Below are 20404 nucleotides of genomic sequence, written 5' to 3'. Positions count from 1 at the left end.
TGTTTCGTGTAAATATACTTTTTTGCCTTCGAGTGCAATTTCTTATTTTTGGTGTAATGGGACTTTTTTCAGTTTCATTTTTGACTATTATATTCTAGTGTAATTTAACTTTTAATGCAATGTTTTAGTGTATTACATTGCAGTAATTTAATTATTTGTATTCAAGATTTTAGTGCATTTGGACTTGTTGTTAATTTGCATGTGTTGCATTCTAGTGTAATCAGACATTTCAAAATCAACGTTTAGTGTATTACGTTGTAGTCTAATTAGGTCCCATTTGTATTTTTTTGTGTATTGCATTCATAAACAAAATATGTCGTTTTTTAAATTTGTATTACAATAAGTTTGAAGCAAAAGTGCGTGCTCCTGCGTGTCGTGAGTGTTGACGTAATGCAATGATTAAATTGTTATGTCATTCACAAGCTAGGCGAGGTTTGACTTGTATTGTTTCGCTCGCTGCCTAGCGGCCACCAGACCGACGCCAAGTACAAATAAAGACGATGAAAAAAAGAAAAAAAATTAAAAAAAAAAAAAGAAAACTGCATTTGAGGCAAAGCGTGGGGTGCGTGTATGTAATGTAGTAGTGATGAAGACGTAGTGTGTCGGGACAGCCCCTATGTTTGTCCTCCATCATCATATTGGATGATATTGTTCCTCTGCTGCCCCCCGTCCATCCCGCCGTACTTGTCAAGTGAACATGGCGACCGCACCAGTCTATTGCGTCTGCAGACTGCCTTACGACGTCAACCAGTTCATGATCGAGTGCGACGCCTGCAAGGACTGGTTCCACGGCGGGTAAGACCGATTCTCGGCCGTTTTGGCGCTACTTTGCTTCGCAGGAGCCCGAAGAAAATGGCGACATCGCGGCGCCTTTTTGACAGCTTTGTGGCTCTCCGTCGCCCGTCTGAACGCAGGCCGCTCGGACGAGAAGGCGGAGTTATATTTAGCCGAGCGGGGCTGGGACGGGTTTTTTTTTCCTGGTGTGTGTTGCGAATAACTCCAAAGGCGATATTCCAAAAAGCATGTTTATCAGACTTGATGTTTATAATGGCGGCGTCATCTTCGCCGTTTTTCCCCAGCAAGTTGAGTGCTTTAAAACATGCCCGCCATGACTCCCCGGCTCAGCGCTGCGGACCTCCGTCGACACACTCGCCTACGTTTCCCTTTTCTTTTCTTCTGTTTGTCCATTTTGTTTCTTTTCATTGTCGTTTTGTCGTCAGTGGTGGGAGAGGGGAGAAGCCCGTAGGGACGAGCGCGGTGTTTCGGAGCTCGAACAGCAGCTATGGCTGATAATGTCCGTAACACAGCACTAGCTTTTTATTATTAACACGCTTCATCTTTACTCAATTGTGTCCACTCCACTAAGCGCTTCTTTAGCCATCTTTATCACGTTCGCCGTCCTTGCTCACTTTCTTCAGCGTCCTTGTGTCTTCCCGCTGCTCCACTGCCGCCTAAATACATTTATTATCAATAATTACTCACCATACAGCCTCCAATTGTTCTCATTCCACGCGTCTCCCCTGAAATATTTCATGTTCACTACAACACAAACACATGTTTTGTTCTTTCCTCCGCACGAAAATGTGTAGGTTTGTGATTTAAAACAATCTGTGCTTAATTGTGTATGCAGGCTACCCTAGTCAGACGTACTGTGCTTCAACATACGGGTGTTATGTGTGGCAAGCAACACCATAACGTTGATATTTCATTGAGAATATAGAACATTTTAATGTTTTAGTACAACTTTGGTAAACTACGAAGCCGCACTGCTTTATGGAAGGCGGAGCATTACGGATACCATAGTCAGACGTACTGTGCTTCAACATACGGGTGTTATGTGTGGCACCTATCAGGAGACGTTATCTGGCATTTTGTTTTGCATTATTATGCAAAAACTACTTTTCTTACCTATTGGTACTTGCTGTTTTGTATTTGGTAGAGCTGCACAAAATATGTGCTTAATTGTTTGTGTATGCTGGGTAAAACTGTTTATTTTTTGTCATGAGACATGTCATCCAGCCATCCATTTTCTACCGCTTGTCCCTTTCAGGGTCGCGGGGGGTGCTGGAGCCTACCTCAGCTACATTCGGGCGGAAGGCGGGGTACACCAAATCTTATTTAATGACATAACTCCAGTAATGAAGTTATTTGACTTACAAGTGCCAATTTCATTCTTGTAACACACACAAAAAAAAATAATAAATTGGACTGTAGGTTGATTGACGCCTGTTCAATAAATGACGCTAGCAAGTACAAGTAAGCAAGCAACACCAAAAGTTGATGTTTCACTGAGAATATCGAAAATTTTACATGGCGTTCAAAAATCTGTCAAAAAGGTTTTAGTACAACTTTGGTAAACTACGAACGCGGAGCATTACGGCTACCGTAGTCAGGCGTACTGTGCTTCAACATACGGGTGTTATGTGTGGCACCTATCTAGCATTTTGTTTTTCATTATTATGCAAAACCAACTTTTCTTACCTATTGGTACTTGCTGTTCTGTATTTGGTAGAGCTGCACAAAATCGGTGCTTAATTGTTTGTGTATGCAGGGTAAAACTGTTTTTTGTTGTCATGAGACATGTCCATCAATCCATTTTCTACCGCTTGTCCCTTTCGGGGTCGCGAGGGGGGGGGCTGAAGCCTATCTCAGCTACATTCGGGCGGAAGGTGGGGTACACCAAATCTTATTTAATGACATAACTCCAGTAATGAAGTTATTTGACTTAAAATGCACATTTCATTCTTGTAACACGCTCTAAAAAAGAAACATTGATATTTAAACAGGACTGCAGGTTGACTGACGCCTGTTCAATAAATGACGCTAGCAAGTACAGGTAAGCAAGCAACACCAAAACGTTGATGTTTCATTGAGAATATAGAACATTTTACATGGCGGTCAAAAATGTTTTAGTACAACTTTGCTAAACTACAAAGCCGCACTGTTTGATGGAAGGCAGAGCATTACGGATACCATAGTCAGACGTACTGTGTTTCAACATACGGGTGTTATGTGTGGCACATATCAGGAGACGTTATCTGGCATTTTGTTTTGCATTATTATGCAAAACCAACTTTTCTTACCTATTGGTACTTGATGTTCTGTATTTGGTAGAGCTGCACAAAATCTGTGCTTAAATGTTTGTGTTTCTACCGCTTGTCCCTTTTGGGGTCGTGGTGGTGCTGGAGCCTATCTCAGCTACATTCGGGCGGAATGTGGCCGTATGTGGGCTCTGTACCGAGGATGTCGTTGTGGCTTGTACAGCCCTTTGAGACACTTGTGATTTAGGGCTATATAAATAAACATTGATTGATTGATTGATATCAAAACAACACTAAATTAAAGTGCAATTTTTGCACAGAATGCAACTACAATAGTTTAAAACAAATAAAGTGCCCTTTTGTGCATGATGTCACACAAGATATTTCAATAACTGTCAAATATAAATTAGCTGCATAATAGGAAATCAAATAGTGTATGTCCTTCGCTATGTGGTAGGTTACTGTGGATGTTATCTCCTTCTGTTGACTATTTTTTTCATACAATTTTGATCTGGAAGTGGAAGACGCCAGGCTCAATTGGGTCAGTGCATTTTGTTGGGTGTGGCACCGGCCAAGATGTTGCCATGCGGAGTTTCAAGCACTCTTCATTGACAAATTGTGACAAATTAGTAGTGCTGCTACTTTTTGTAGCAACGCTTTTGCCACATACTTGACATATTACGGTTGTCTGTTCAACATCTTCCCGCTTGAAGCCAAACCACCGGCAGACGATGGACCTCATGCTGTTTTTCTTGGGAATGAATTCTTCCTTCATTTGTTACCAGATTCGCACCTTCTTTATCTCGTATTACCACTCGCACCACTCCACTAGCATCACAGCTAACTTTACCATGCCGCTACCTTTCTGCCCCGCGAGAGCGTATGACGTTGCACGCGGGACAGTATGTGACGTATGTAATAAGGTGTGCTTGTTTTATCTCTCTGTGAGAAGGAGCGACAAGAAATAATGAGAAAAGCCTGTAGTGTAATGCCCGCAGCTAAAAGTAACTGCGTGAGAACGTATACTCGAATACTCACGATATAGTAATTTTCTATATCGCGCAGAGACAAACCCGCGATACATCGAGTATATTCGATATATCGCCCAGCCCTACTACAAAGCCACGCTGTTGTAACACGTATCGAAATACATTTGACCAAAACATTGGTGTCGGACAACACTACTAGGCACGCAATGACAGAAATGTACTCCGTCCACATGCACGCGCTGAAGACAGAGTTTGAAACGCCTCACTTTTGCCAGTCTTTTCAAAAGTGAGTTTCAAAATGACAAATTAATGTGTTTGCGTGTGGACAGGTCCAAACGCATAGATTATTTGTGAGTTTTTAAAGTGTCAGTGTTCGTGTGCACATGGCTTTAGAGTCACTCGTAAACTTGGGCCTCTTCTAGCTCACCTGGGGCGAAAGACGGGGTACACTCGACTGGTCGCCAGCCAATCGGAGGGTCTGTATTGAAAAGAATCTAGTAAATATTGTGAAAACTGTTGAGATGTATAAAAACGGTTTTGTGTTTATTAAAAACGATATTGTCATATGCCTGTGTCAAATTAGCTCATATAAAGGCATAAATGGAAGACTATGAAATGTTTTTTGTGCATGCTCACTGCTCAGATGGCTACAGATTATGGGATTTGTCCAGCATGGCGGGGAACTGAAGCGGTAAAGGTTTACATCTGTGGGGTGAGGAGGAAACAAGTTTAATAATAGGTGTCTTGAAAAACTTCAATTTTATAGAGCGCCTCCATGAATAATATTCTTACACCAGTAACTGAAAAACTTCAAGATGCTTGTGTCCATATTAATGTTGAAATAATACATACAGTCGTGGTCAAAAGTTTACATACAAAGAAAGAACATAATGTCATGGCTGTCTTGAGTTCCCAATAATTTCTACAACTCTTATTTTTTTGTGATAGAGTGATTGGAGCACATACTTGTTGGTCACAAAAAACATTCATGAAGTTTGGTTCTTTTATGAATTCATTGTGGGCACAGAACTTTCCTCCAGAAGGTCTTATCTTTGTCCATTTGATGTCAGATGAAACAAAAATTTAGCTGTTTGGCCACATAATGCAGCAATATGTTTGGAGGAGAGAAGGTGAAGCCTTTAATCCCAGGAACACCATGCCTAGTTCAAGTTTCAAGTTTATTCACAATACCATATTACGATTACAACAGTAGTGAATATCCATTTAAGGATGGTGGTAAGTGAAAGGGTCCCCCAGATAAGCTAGAAGAAGCTTTTGGCAGGGGGGCCCAGAGGTCAGTATATGCATACCTTACCTACCGTCAAGCATGGTGGTGGTAGTATTATGCTCTGGGCCTGTTTTGCTGCCAATGGAACTGGTGCTTTACAGAGAGTAAATGGGACAATGAAAAAGGAGGATTACTTTCAAATTCTTCAGGACAACCTAAAATCACCAGCCCAGAGGTTGGGTCTTGGGCGCAGTTGGGTGTTCCAACAGGACAATGACCCCAAACACATGTCAAAAGTGGTAAAGGAATGGTTAAATCAGGCTAGAATGAAGGTTTTAGAATGACCTTCCCAAAGTCCTGATGTAAACGTGTAGACGATGCTGAAGAAACGAGTCCATGTCAGAAAACCAACACATTTAGCTGAACTGCACCAATTTTGTCAAGAGGAGTGGTCAAAAATTCAACCAGAAGCTTGTGGATGGCTACCAAAAGCGCATTATTGCAGTGAAACTTGCCAATGGACATGTAAGCAAATATTAACATTGCCGTATATATACTTTTGACCCAGCAGATTTGCTCACATTTTCAGTAGACCCATAATAAATTCATAAAAGAACCAAACTTCATGAATGGTTTTTGTGACCAGCAAGTGTGTGCTCCAATCACTTTATCACAAAAAAGTAAGAGTTGTAGAAATTATTGGAAACTCAAGACAGCCATGACATTATGTTCTTTACAAGTGTATGCAAACTTTTGACCACGACTGTATAGGGAAACTACTGTAATCAGCTGAGAGATAACGGAGACTACCAGGCCACCATAGACAAGGTAAACGTTTTACTGTGCACTCATGAACAGTTTGGACACCAAATTAAACACCATACTCCGCGCAACTTGCAATGTTGTATAGTAGTAGTGTGACAAAATATCAATATGGAGAACTTTTTCCATATTTACCTGTACGATATGATTATAGATGGCCACTATTTATATTTTCCTTTTCCGCTATAAACGTCTTTCATTGCTAATTCTTAGTCAGTTTAGTCATCACCTTTTTATGTCATCCAGAGTGGCCGGAAATTGTGCGGGCTGTAGTTACAAAAGAAAAACCAACAACGGTGCGACAATTGGCAGACTCGAGCGACAAAGTTGAACTGAAAGATGCACTGGTGTTTTTAAATTAAAAAGTGTGGACTCACTTTGGCTTTTACATTGTGGATTTCATATGCTGGATAAGAACTTCACAAGTGTGTTGCAAAAACTCAATACACCCACCATAAACATTTGCCAACACCATTAACTCACAGAAAATTGTTTAGTAAGAGAAATGTAATTTTTTTATTCAAATGCTAAATATTTATTTTATTATGTTTCTAGTAATAGTACTTGAGCAACATGAAATGTTGTCAGACAAGTAAAAAAAATCCTGTTCTGTTGGGACGGCGTGGCGAAGTTGGTAGAGTTTTGCTGGTTACTGGGGTTCAATTCCCACCTTCTACCTTCCTAGTCACGTCCGTTGTGTCCTTGGGCAAGACACTTCACCCTTTGCCTCTGATGGCTGCTGGTTAGCGCCTTGCATGGCAGCTCCCGCCATCAGTGTGTGAATGCGTGTGTGAATGGGTAAATGTGGAAATACTGTCAAAGCGCTTTGAGTACCTTGAAGGTAGAAAAGCGCTATACAAGTATAACCCATTATCATTATCATTACACCTAGGTTTAGGGATGCACAATATATATGTTTAAACCAAAACAGATAACTCTTTGCTTCTCAAAACCAAACAGATAACTTATTTTTAAATACCGTATTTTCCGGACCATAGGGCGCACCAGATTATAAGGTGCACTGCCAATGAATGGTCTATTTTCGATCTATTTTCATATATAAGGCGTACCGGATTATAGGGCGCATTAAAGAAGTCATATTATTATTATTTTTCTTCTAAATGTAAAATACTTCCTTGTGGTCTACATAACATGTAATGGTGGTTTTTTGGTCAAAATGTTGCATAGATGATGTTTTACAGATCATCTTCAAGCCTCTTTCTGACAGTCGCTTCAGGATGCGCCGTTTTGTGGGCGGTCTTATTTACCTGGTTCACCTTCGACAGCGTTTTCTCCCCGTCATCTTTGTTGTAGCGGTGTAGCGTGCAAGGACAGGAGTGGAAGAAGTGTCAAAAGATGGAGCTAACTGTTTTAATGACATTCAGACTTTACTTCAATCAATAACGGAGCAGCATCTCCTCATCCAAAAACAACAAGGCCGGAAATGTGTCCCTTGAAAAACCGTCCGACCGGAACTCTCTAATAACTAAAGTTCCTTGGGTGAATAATGTAAACTCACTACACCGGTATGTTTTAGCACTTTCATGGTGAGTTTACTGACAGATATAAGTAAGAACTTTTTGCAGCGATGTTAACGTTTCAGTTGGCTGATAATGTTTGATGTGTTGAAGTTCGATTTTGCTTTCCCTCTTCACAGAATGGTTGCAGAACATTTGCTTGGGCTGGGCCAATAACAAATTTTGCAACATATTGACCTACAAATTATTGCAGATAAACGATATATTATCAAATTTTTTTTTAGACTAAATTTACCACTGATGTAATGATAATACATAATAATAATGCAAGTATACCCTTTCAAATGCAATAAATGTGTATTTCTCGTCTATTTTGACATTGTAGTTGGAATGTAAACTTACATTTCTGAGTAAAATAAAACAAACAAATAACAATAAAATATACTTTGACGGTTAGCAAAATGTTGCGCTTAATACAAATCACTACCAAAAGCAACAAGATATGTTATGTCTCTGTTAAGGAGGGTTTGGGGGTCACTCAAATATACACAACCAAATAAAAAAATAATATGCTAAATAAAGTATTGACAAACAAAGTTTCAGTCAAAATTGAACATGTAGGCAGAGGTAAATGTGTACATTACTTAATTGTCAACCAAGTTAGGACCTTATTAAGCAAAAGTGCAGAGTAACAATATAAACGCTACAGTGTAAGCAGATGTATTAACAGGTTATACATAGATTACGAACGAGGAAATACCATTATGAAATAACAACATGACAAATGTCCACCAAACGTTTGTACTGTTCTTCGAAATACTACTTTTTCAGCAGTATGGCGATGTAGTGAATTACACTTTCTGTGAGCGCACACAAGGGCTGGGCGATATATGGAATATACTCGATATATCGCGGGTTTGTCTCTGTGCGATATAGAAAATTACTATATCGTGATATTCGAGTATACGTTCTCACGCAGTTGCTTTTAGCTGCGGGCATTACACTGCAGGCTTTTTTCACTCTTTCTTGTCTCTCCTTCTCACAGAGACTTAAAACAAGCGCACCTTCTTACATACGTCACATACAATGTCATACGCCCTCGCGGAGCAGAGAGGTGGCGGCATGGTAACATTAGCTGTGATGCTAACGGAGTGGTGCGAGTGGTAATACGAGAGAAAGAAGGTGCAAATCTGGTAACAAATGAAGGAATAATTCATTCCCAAGAAAAACAGCACGGGGTCCATCGTCTGGCGGTGGTTTGGCTTCAAGCGGCAAGATGTCGAACATACAACCGTAATATGTCAAGTATGCGGCAAAAGCGTACAAAAAGTAGCAGCTCTACTAATGTAGCATCATTTGAAAAGTCACCTGCTAAAGAATGAAGAGTGCTTGAAACTCTGCATGTCAACATCTCCGTTTGGTGTAGCACCAACAAAATGCCGAAGCAACCATTTCCACATCAACATTGTATGAAAAAAATAGTCAAAAACAGAAGGAGATAATGTCCGCAGTAGCCTACTACATAGTGAAGGACATACACTATTTGATTTCCTATTATGCAGCTCATTTTTATTTGACACTTATTGAAATATCTCATGTGACATCATGCACAAAAGTGCACTTTATTTGTTTTAAACTATTGTAGTGGCGTTCTGTACAAAAAGTGCACTTTAATTTAGAGTTGTTTTGATATGTCATCTTAGTGACATCATGCACAAAAGTGCACTTTATTTGATTTAAACTATTGTAGTGGCGTTCTGTACAAAAAGTACACTTTAATTTAGTGTTGTTTTGATATGTCATCTTAGTGACATCATGCACAAAAGTGCACTTTATTTGATTTAAACTATTGTAGTGGCGTTGTGTACAAAAAGTACACTTTAATTTAGTGTTGTTTTGATGTCATCTCAGTGACATCATGCACAAAAGTGCACTAATAGCTTGTTTTAAAATGTCTCTGACAATCTTGCACTTCTGTTTTGAAATGACATGAATGTTTGTGCCACTGCTTAACTGTTTAATAAATACACTTTTGGTAAATTGACTTAGTTGTGATTTCCCTCTCTGCATGAAAGTTTAAAATGAGCATATATTAATGCAGTATGAACAAGAATGTTTTAATGTAGACACATAGAATCATCATTCTGCTGTGATTATATGCATCAAGTGTTCATTCAAGGCTGAGGCAAAATATCGAGATATATATCTTGTATCGTGACATGGCCTAAAATATTGAGATATTAATAAAAGGCCATATCGCCCAGCCCTGGCGCACACCATTTTCTTTTGCACTGACCTTGTTCACCAAACGTCTCAGAAAGTGTGGACTATGGGGAAAAAGGCTCTGCATCCTCATGTGCAAGTCTTGAGTTGGGTTTGTTGTGTTTCTAGAGGGCATGCAAGTTTGTGTCATGTCTGCGTTGATCATGTTTTTGTTTGGCCATGTGCTGTTTGTTTTTTGGATGCTTTTTAGTTCCTGGTTGTTCACTCCCTTGTTTTGTTTCCATGGTTACCCATAGGGCTGAACGATTTATCGTTTTCAGATCGAAATTGCGATTTCAGAAGTCTCAATCTTGAGATCGTGAAGGCTTCGGTTTTAGACGAACGTTATTTAGCTCTCCTGGCTGACATGTCTGTTGTGTATATGCAGCCTGCTCGTGCTACTCTCATGCCTTGTCAAACTCACCAATCAGAAGTGGTAAACTACTTGTGAGCAGGGCATGCCGTCACGCTAACCAATCAGAGGCGGCCATTGACGAGGCTACCGCGTACACGCCCACTAACAACTTTGGTGAAGAAACAAACGTCCTGGAGGAAATGGCTGCTGCCGCCGGGTCAGAAGTGGAGGAGGATTTAGTTTTAATACAGAAGAAGAGCAGCACGTCTGTCATTTGGGACTACTTCGGTTTCGAAACTTCAGATGTGCATCAGAAACAGGTACTTTGTAAAACTTGTCGGGCCAAAGTCGCCACATCCCAAGGCAACACGACTAATTTATTCCGGCACTTGAAAAATCACCACCGGCAGTTACACGACGAATGTATGACCAAAAAGTCCGGTGAAAAGTCAACCCCGAGCGATTCAGCCCATTGTAGCAAACATACCACAATTACAGCGTCGTTTGCCAGTATAACTCCTTACATCAGAAAGATTGTTTAGTGCTAGTGGCAATGTTGTCACATGTCAGCGCTCATGTCTTAAACCATCAAAGGTTGACATGCTAGTTTTCTTGACCAAAAATCTGTGAAGAGTGATGTAGAGATGTCAGGGAAGCAAGTATTATTGTTAAAGTACTTTTTAGATTGTGTTTGTTCTGCACTTTACCCTGACTTGTGGTGTCAGTTTTTGTAAAAAAAAAAAAGATAAATGCTAGTTTTCAGGAATATTATGTTCTATTGTTAACAGAATAGATGTGCAATATTTGGGTGCTGCTAAGCGGTAAATGAATGACCCACCTATTTTAATGTCTGACATATTTTTCAGAAGGGCAGAGGTTGGGTCATTTTGTTTTTGTAATAGTATTTTCTTTATTACCATTACTTTTCAATTTCACTTTAAAATATTGTTCAGGTTTCTTCCAGGGTTGAATAAAGTACTTGAATTGCTGCTATAGATGTTGATAGGCTAGCTCTCTTGAGCCATAAAAGACTGACCTACCTACTTGAGTATAAGACTGTTTACATAAGGTCAGGATCCTTTTTTTCCTTTATTGAAGTTGTTGAATTTTGTTTTTCTTATTATATATTAAGCATTGCTTTTTGTGTTGGAATTGTTTTGTATTTTATTTAACTTAAACTTTTTTATTTATCTTAACATAATTAAGGTTTTTGTACTGGTTTTAGTTCTTTAGTTTTAATAACTGCTGTTGGTCAAGAACTTTGGAGAATGTACATGCATGTTTCTTAATAAATACATGTTTGAAGCAATTCTTACCTTTTAGTATTCATCCTTGCATTACATAGCATTTAATGTTTTCATGGTATATCATTTTTTGTCATGTTTTAAATCTGTTACTGTTACTGAAGCTTGATTTGAAAAGAAATCGTGAGTCAAAATCGAAATCGCAATTTCTGTCAGAAAAATCGTGATCAGATTTTTTCCTGAAATCGTTCAGCCCTAGTTACCCATTAGTTTCACCTGTTCCACGTTTGGACTCACACACCTGTCACTAATCATGTCACTGTTATTTAAGCCTGTCGTTTTCTGTTGGTCGGCCTGGCGACATTATCTGCTGTTATCCTTGTCACTCATGTGTTGATTCCATGCCATTGTTCCATGATCGTTTCCATGCTTGTTCCAAGTAAGTTTTTGTTTATTCATGTCACGTTTAGCAGTTCTTTTGTTTCATGTCCTTAGTCTACGTTAAGTGTAAGTTTTTGTTTCATAGTCAAGTTTGTACCTCCGCCTTGTGCGCGCCTTTAGTTGGTTCTTTTTGTTGTAGTAAAAATAAATATGTCCTTACCTTCACGCCATGTCCGCTCCAACTTTTATTGCATCTCGGGAAAACAAACAACGTATAGTCCTAGTCCTGACAGTTTGTTGTATTGTATTTTTTTGTTGGCACCATATCCGAGCAAATTCGGCAAAGTTCGGCAGTGTTAATGTCATTTTGTTCCACTGGTTTTAAACCAAAATATTCTCAAACTGGTGCGGTGGCCTTAGGTTTTGTTATAATTTGTTTCTCCATATTTCCACTATCGCTACTGTATTTATCTCGGGGAAAAATAGTTGCACTGTGTGATGCTAGCAATCCGCCTACCCGCACAATGACAAATACAATGACAAAAGGATTCACTGCCCTCCTTTCATTCCGCTACGGATTCGGATATGATGTCATAATTCCTCATATCAGCCTGACAATTTGAATTTTAAAGCCGACCAATTAGCCGAGAGACAAATCGTGTCTCAAAATATTCGTAAGTTGGGCCACTGGTAAGACAAACTACCACTGTATTATCGTTATTGTGAGGTACCCTGGGATTCTCAGCCCTGTAGCATACTGGCAACTCACATTTGCACACGGGCAAAACTGCCAAGGCAACAAAAAAGTTGTCTCTGAGGTCTGGGTTTTTTGGAGGGAAAGACAATGTTTTATCTTGTGGATGCCAACACAGCTTGTCTCAGTGACGGTATTCACAACAACTCTAAAGAGGAATTGCACTTTTTTGGGAATTGTGTCTATCATTCGCAATCCCTATGTAAGTAACACAAGAACACATTTTTCTTTTTTATGCATTCTAATTCGTAAAACACGGCAAGTACGAGGTGGCTAACAGTGTAGCTATATCGGCCTATAATAGAATCCAAATATGATAAAATCCAAAAACCGCCTACAATACTCCATTTATAGCTCATGATCTGAATATTAACCAAGTATTAGCAATAATGGAATTATAAGCGTTAAGGTTGAGGAACTATTTTTAGCGGCGCTGTGATCACAGAGGGGTAACTAGCTTTTGCAGTTACAGTGTTGACATACTAAGCTAAATTATAAACCATGTATTTCACTTGTGTAGAAGGTTGTGGCCATGAACGGAAAAGTTAGTACCGTATTTTTCGGATTATAAATCGCAGTTTTTTTCATAGTTGGGGTGCGATTTATACTCTGGAGCGATTTATGTGTGAAATTATTAAAACATTACCGTAATATATTAAATAATATTATTGATCTCATTCACGTAAGAGACTAGGCCAGTGGTTCTTAACCTGGGTTCGATCGAACCCTAGGGATTCGGTGAGTCGGTTTCAGGGGTTCGGCGGAGCCTCTGCCGCGGAGGTCAAGACAAACCCGACTCATCGTGTAAATAAAAACTTCTCCCTATCGGAGTATTATGGATACCCCCGAACAATGTTCCCTCTAATGTTCCATCTGATTTGCAGGTGTGTAATTTGTTGTGAGTTTATTCAGTGTGTTGGTTTTGTTCTTTGAACAAAGTGATGTTTATGCACGGTTCATTTTGTGCACCAGTAAAAAAACATAACTGTGTCTTGAATTGGAAAAAAAAAACATTTTATTTTTCACTAAAGAAGGGTTCGGTGAATGCGCATATGAAACTGGCGGGGTTCGGTACCTCCAACAAGGTTAAGAACCACTGGATTAGGCGTACATCAGCAATCGTCACACACACGCACACACACACACGTCAACCAATAAAAATTAGGCGGGGGCGGGTCATGGCAGAAGTGCATTGTGAAAAAAAAGATGCTACCTGCTACTACTTCCGTACCTATGAAAATTGATCATTTCAACATTGGCGGTAACTTATAAAAACTGATAAAGGCTGAACAAAAATGGCACCGAAAAGGAAATCATATACTGCAGGTTACAAGCTGGAAGTAGTGAAATCTGCAGCAGAAAACTGAAATCGAGCAGCAGAAAGAAAGTTTGGAGTAAGCGAGAAACTTGTAAGCAGGCATGTGATTTTTCAGTCTAAAGTCGGAATTCCGTCTTTTTTAATCTCGGGAAAAAAAAAAAATTATCTCCCGTTTTTCCGGTTTTTTTTCCGACCCTAAATCAAGATTCGAGACGTAGTTTATATTACGCCGTAGTTGATTGGTCGATATGTTCCTTGTGACCAATCAGGACATCTGTTATGAATGATGACGTTAATAACGTCATCATTCATAATGGTTATTACCGCCATTTTCCATATGTAAACGATGTCGGTTCTCGAGAGAAAGGACGCTTTACGAGTAAAAGAAATGGGACTGGGTGGAAAGGGAAATCACTGATACTGTTGGGAAGAAGGAAGTTACGACTTTGTTCGGTGATTTTATTCTGAAAATCGATCGTCCCGGAAAGGTTTTGTGCACGTGGTGTCATGATAATATTGACTATGGATCACGAGGTTTCAAGGCTTTGGAAGTACATGCGAAACACCAAAAACATATGAAACAACTTGAAGCAAGGAAAACAAACTTTTCACTAGCTGGTACTTTTGGATGTCAACCGATAGTGAGCAAACCTTACGGACTTCATCCTTTGTTTACATCCACAATTGCCGTAGACATCGAGAGGAAAGATGCACCCAAATAACCCACTTCAGTTGCAGACAAGGTTGTTAATAATGAGGTAAGCTAAAAAATATTTGCTTGCGAAATACGCATGTTTGTTTTATATGTTAACCAATTATTGCTTTGCGAAATATAAATGGGCTTTTCTAAAAATAAAAACCCACGTGAAAATATATTATGAAATTACAGAAATTCAAAGAGTCGCATTATTGATTCCAGTTAACAATTTATTTGAAATAAATGTGCATATAATACTATTTTGTAATATTAAGTTCTTATGTAGTCTGTTGAAACTATTGTCAGTGGTGTAACAATCTTGAAGGTAAATATTTTCACACTTGTTTCATGCAATATGTCAGTGTCCTCACATTATTATTATTTCCTATTTTCAAATATGAGTAAACAATACTAAACATGTTTAATTATTTTCATAAATTTATATCCTATTTTGGCGAAAAGAATGAAATGTTTACATTTGGTATTTTGTTATATTTATAACTAAACTTGTAGGCAATTAGGCATATACATTAAAACTGTGAATTGTTATTAGTGGTTATGTATTTTACAATTAATGCTACTTTCTGATAGCATATATCATGTAATAGTCTTAACTTTAAAATATATTTTGTATAATAATACATCTTGGCAAACCTGTTACACCACTGATAATTTTTTTTACCCCATATATACAATATCTGACTAATAGTAATGATAGAATGATTTCAAATATGAAAGGAAATTTTATTTAAGAGAAATCTGCTTATTACCAAAACCTAGGCAAATTTTGAGAATGACCCATATTGTGTATTTGAATAACTCACGAGTCAAGACCGCCGGTCCCGCGCTTCATCAATCGTCCTCTTAGCGATCTAGTAATCCACAGGCCAATATTAATCCACTCAAAAAAGTAAAAAACTGAAGTAATATATTTATCCCCAAAGTTGCTCTGAAACATGATAGCATCCGCTGCCAGTTGTTTAGTTGCCGTCTGACGTCACTCCATTGCAAAGTGCTTGTGTGGCATCAAAACACACCTTTCTTAAACGCACAACCACCTAATATGCTAATTGATTTGTATGATGTATTTTATATGATATATCATGTAAAAGGTTTGTGCTCTGCCTACATAAATATGATTTCCAGCTGAGTATAATTGTAATGAATAGAAACACAGTGATGGATCTGTGTGGTGTTTACAAGATGATGACATAACTGCATTATTGCACCTTGCACTGCAGACATACTTGGCTTGTTTAAGACCTAAAAAGCAGGTGTTGATAAAATACTTCCCTGCTGTGAGATTTTACATGATGTTGGTGGAATACAACCTCTTATGCTAATAAAAATGTTAATAAAAGTATTTTTTTTTCACATCTGTATTTAATACAATGACATGTACAAAACCAGTGAAGTTGGCACGTTGTGTAATTCCTAAATAAAAACAGAATACAATGATTTGCAAATACTTTTCAACTTATATTCAATTGAATAGACTGCAAAGACAAGATATTTAATGTTCGAACTAAGAAACTTAATTTTTTTTGCAAATAATCATTAAAGGGCTACTGAAATGATTTTTTAAAATTTAAACGGGAATAGCAGTTCCATGTCATACTTGATCATTTCGCGATATTGCCATATTTTTGCTGAAAGGATTTAGTAGAGAAAATCGACGATAAAGTTCGCAACTTTTGCTCGCTGATAAAAAAAAGCCTTGCCTGTACCGGAAGTAGCGTGACGTCACAGGAGCTAGTATTCCTCACAATTCCCCATTGTTTACAATGGAGCGAGAGAGATTCGGACCAAGAAAGTGATGATTACCCCATTAATTTGAGCGAGGATGAAAGATTCGTAGATGAGGAACGTTACAGTGAAGGACTTGAGAGACAGTGATGGACGTATCTTTTTTCGCTCTGACCGTAACTTAGGTACAAGCTGGCTCATTGGATTCCACACTGTCCTTTTTTTATTGTGGATCACGGATTTGTATTTTAAGCCACCTCGGATACTATATCCTCTTGAAAATGAGAGTCGAGAACGCGAAATGGACATTCAGTGCCTTTTATCTCCACGACAATACATCGGCGAAATGCTTTAGCTACGAGCTAACGTGATAGCATCGTGCTTTAACTGCATAGAGAAACAAAAAAATAAACCCCTGACTGGAAGGATAGATAGAAAATCAACAATACTATTAAACCGTGGACATGTAAATACACGGTTAATGCTTTCCAGGCTGGCGAAGGTTAACAATGCTGTGCTAACGACGCCATTGAAGCTAACTTAGCAACTTAGCAACGGGACCTCACAGAGCTATGCTAAAAACATTAGCTCTCCACCTACGCCAGCTAGCCCTCATCTACTCATCAACACCCGTGCTCACCTGCGTTCCAGCGATCGGCAGAAGGACGAAGGACTTCACCCGATGCGTTTGGCGGCCCGGAGACGTAGGAAGTCAAGGTGAGGTCGGCGGCTAGCGCGGCTAGCGCGGCTAGCGCGGCTAGCGCTCCAACAAAGTCCTCCTGGTTGTGTTGCTGTAGTCCGCTGCTAATACACCGATCCCACCTACAACTGTCTTCTTTGCAGCCTTCATTGTTCATTAAACAAATTGCAAAAGATGTCCAGAATACTGTAGAATTATGAAATGAAAACAGAGCTTTTTGTATAGGATTCTACGGGTACCATAACTTCCGTTACTCTGACTTCGTCACGCGCATACGTCATCATACCGCAACGTTTCAGCCGGATATTTCCCGGGAAGTTTTAAATGTCACTTTATAAGTTAACCCGGCCGTATTGGCATGTGTTGCAATGTTAAGATTTCATCATTGATATATAAACTATCAGACTGCGTGGTCGGTAGTAGTGGGTTTCAGTAGGCCTTTAACTTAGAATTGAATGGCAGCAACATATTGCAAAGAAGTTGGCACAGGGGCATTTTTACCAGTGTGTTACATGGCCTTTCCTTTTAACACTCAGTAAATGTTTGGGAACTGAGGAGACCAATTTTTGAAGCTTTTCAGGTGGAATTCTTTCCCATTCTTGCTTGATGTACAGCTTAAATTGTTCAACAGTCCGGGGTCTGCGTTGTTGTATTTTAGGCTTCATAATGCGCCACACATTTTCTTCAAATGGTGCTGTCTTTGTTAATTTTAGCATGTTAAATTGGTGAAAAACCAGGAGCTTTGGGGGGCGTTGCCCCCTTGTCCCCCCACCAGGCCTTCGTCCCCCAGACCCCCGGAAATGTTTTCAGTCTTTTTCATTGTGGTCAAATCACATGCCTGTGTAAGGGACTGGTGAAAAGCGGAAGCTACTCTTACTGAAATGAAGAAAACTAGTTGTTTAGAAGCGACACAGAGGAAGAAGATTTCATAGGATTTAGCGATTAGGAGTGACAGATTGTTTTGTAAACGTATAGCATGTTCTATATGTTATAGTTATTTGAATGACTCTTACCATAATATGTTACGTTAACATACCAGGCACGTTCTCAGTTTGTTATTTATGCATCATATAACGTTCACTATTCTTTATTTATTTTAAATTGCCTTTCAAATATCTATTCTCGGTGTTGGATTTTATCAAATAAATTTCCACCAAAAATGCAACTTTCTTTATTATGCATTTTCAGCCGCTGCGACTTATACTCCGGAGCGATTTATAATCCGAAAAATACGGTAAACTTTGACATTCAACTTAGACCTGGAGATGGTGGCCACTTTTTTTATTTTTGTTTTTTAAACTTGCCGGAGGATTATGATAAATGTTTTCATCAGAACGGGAAAATATGAACACCCTATCCGTCGGCATCCCAGTGAGAGCAGATACGATACAGTAGGTGATTGTTTTATTATGTACGTTGTTTGTATATCTTGTTTAGCACTTAGCAATACTGATACATGATTCTTAGTGTTTCACTAAAGCTGGATCTGTTTAGCACACTGCTCCTAAAACTTTGTAGATCATCCTCCATATATTCAGGCTAAAAAATATCAGTTTCTGGATCATCATTTGTCCCTAAGTAATAGTTGTTGGCTCTCATTACTTTTTCCATGACTATTAGTGTTGTTGTTGTTGAAGGGAAAAGCAAACGTGATGCGTCTGTGAAATGAATATACCGCCGTATGCTAAAAATCACAAAAATACGTAAATAATACATGTTATTGTGAATATGCCTGTTACTACATTACATTTATACTTACAGCATGTATATAAAACATTGATGGAGGTTTTTGGATGTTTTTTAGAGTGCTTAAGAGTAGGGATGTCCCGATCCGATATTTGGATCGGATCGGCCGCCAATATTTGCCAAAAAATGCGTACCGGCAAGGCATGGGAAAATGCCGATCCAGATCCAGTTTAAAAAAAAACTCCGGTCCGTGTTTTCCAATGCACCGATTTAAATAATACATTCCACTTTTGTGCTGCTCCCTAATTTCCGTTCCGCATTTTCCAGCACACCTTCAACACATCCACAGGTCTGTGGATTCTCATGCAGTTGCTTTTAGCTGCTGGCATTACACGACAGGCTCTTTTCACTCTTTTCTGTGTCTCCCTCTCACAGACAGCAAGCGCACCTTACACACGTCACATACTGTCACGTCATACGTCACATGTATACGCCCTCCCCGAGCAGAGAGGTAGCAGCATGGCTAACGTTAGCTGTGATGCTAGCGCAGCCGTGCGAGCAACGTTCCCTCTAAGGTGCGCGCCTGTGCAATTGCGCACTGCTCAAGCGTCCTCTGCGCATAGCAATTATATGCCACGCACAAAATCAAATAAAAAAATAAGCGCATAACAATTTTCGACACACAGACACGACAGAGAAAACAGTTTTCATCATCATTGTTTAAATATTGTAACGTCTGTCGAGACGCTTATCTCCATTCGGTGCCACACGCCCACACCATCAAATTGCCGAAGCAAAAATTTCCACATCAACACTGTATGAAAAAATTTGTGATTTTTTTAGTTGTGATTTCCTTCTCTGCATGAAAGTTTAAAAGTAGCATATATTAATGCAGTATGAAGAAGAATGTTTTAATGTAGACATGCAAGCCTTGAAAGAAAATTTTGAAAATCAAGACTACATTTCCTGCAAATGGGTGCATTTCTACCCTATTTTTTAACTTTAGATTTATTCTCATATCAAACTCTTTTGGCTGTCTTTTTGACACTTACATCCGGCGCCCCCCTCCACACCCCGGATTATAAATAATGTAAATGATTCAATGTGATTATCTTGTGTGATGACTGTATTATGATGATAGTATATATCTGATAGTATATATCTGTATCATGAATCTATTTAAGTGGACCCCGACTTAAACAAATTGAAAAACTTATTCGGCTGTTACCATTTAGTGGTCAATTGTACGGAATATGTACTTCAGTGTGCAACCTACTAATAAAAGTCTCAATCAATCAATCAAAACACATAGAATCATCATACTGCTGTGATTATATGCATCAAGTGTTCATTCAAGGCTAAGGCAAAATATCGAGATATATATCGTGTATCGCAATATGGCCTTAAAATATCGCAATATTAAAAAAAGGCCATATCGCCCAGCCCTAGTTCAATGATGCCATTTCTGTTTGGCATGTATAATTTTGTCTATTTTGTGTTTATCCTTGAATAAACAGGTCAGTTTCTTGTTACCAACCATTGTGTATTATTCAAACTCCCCTAATTCAGCTGGCTAGTTGTTATCAAGAGTACTAAAACCCTTTTCAACATGATTCTGACAACTAAGTAGGCTAAATAACTTTAAACTTTAATACATGCTCGGATAGGCCAGTATTGGTATCGGATCGGAAGTGCAAAAACAA

The 20404-nt window shown here is 38.9% G+C and overlaps 1 protein-coding gene across 2 annotated transcripts in view; it reads left to right on the top strand.

Moving 5' to 3' along the window:
* The first annotated feature begins 380 nt into the window (after nucleotides 1-380).
* Nucleotides 381-20404, top strand: part of phf2 (PHD finger protein 2) — a 95533-nt gene continuing 75509 nt past the window's right edge. For both annotated transcript variants that reach the window (XM_062038108.1, XM_062038107.1), the window contains exon 1: nucleotides 381-795. In XM_062038108.1, coding sequence (XP_061894092.1) covers nucleotides 698-795 — 98 coding nt within the window. In that variant the 5' untranslated portion in view covers nucleotides 381-697. The remainder of the gene's footprint in view (nucleotides 796-20404) is intronic.

This window comes from Entelurus aequoreus, linkage group LG26, assembly GCF_033978785.1.
Source record: "Entelurus aequoreus isolate RoL-2023_Sb linkage group LG26, RoL_Eaeq_v1.1, whole genome shotgun sequence".
NCBI classification, from domain to species: domain Eukaryota; kingdom Metazoa; phylum Chordata; class Actinopteri; order Syngnathiformes; family Syngnathidae; genus Entelurus; species Entelurus aequoreus.
This window is presented reverse-complemented; position numbering and strand designations above follow the sequence as displayed.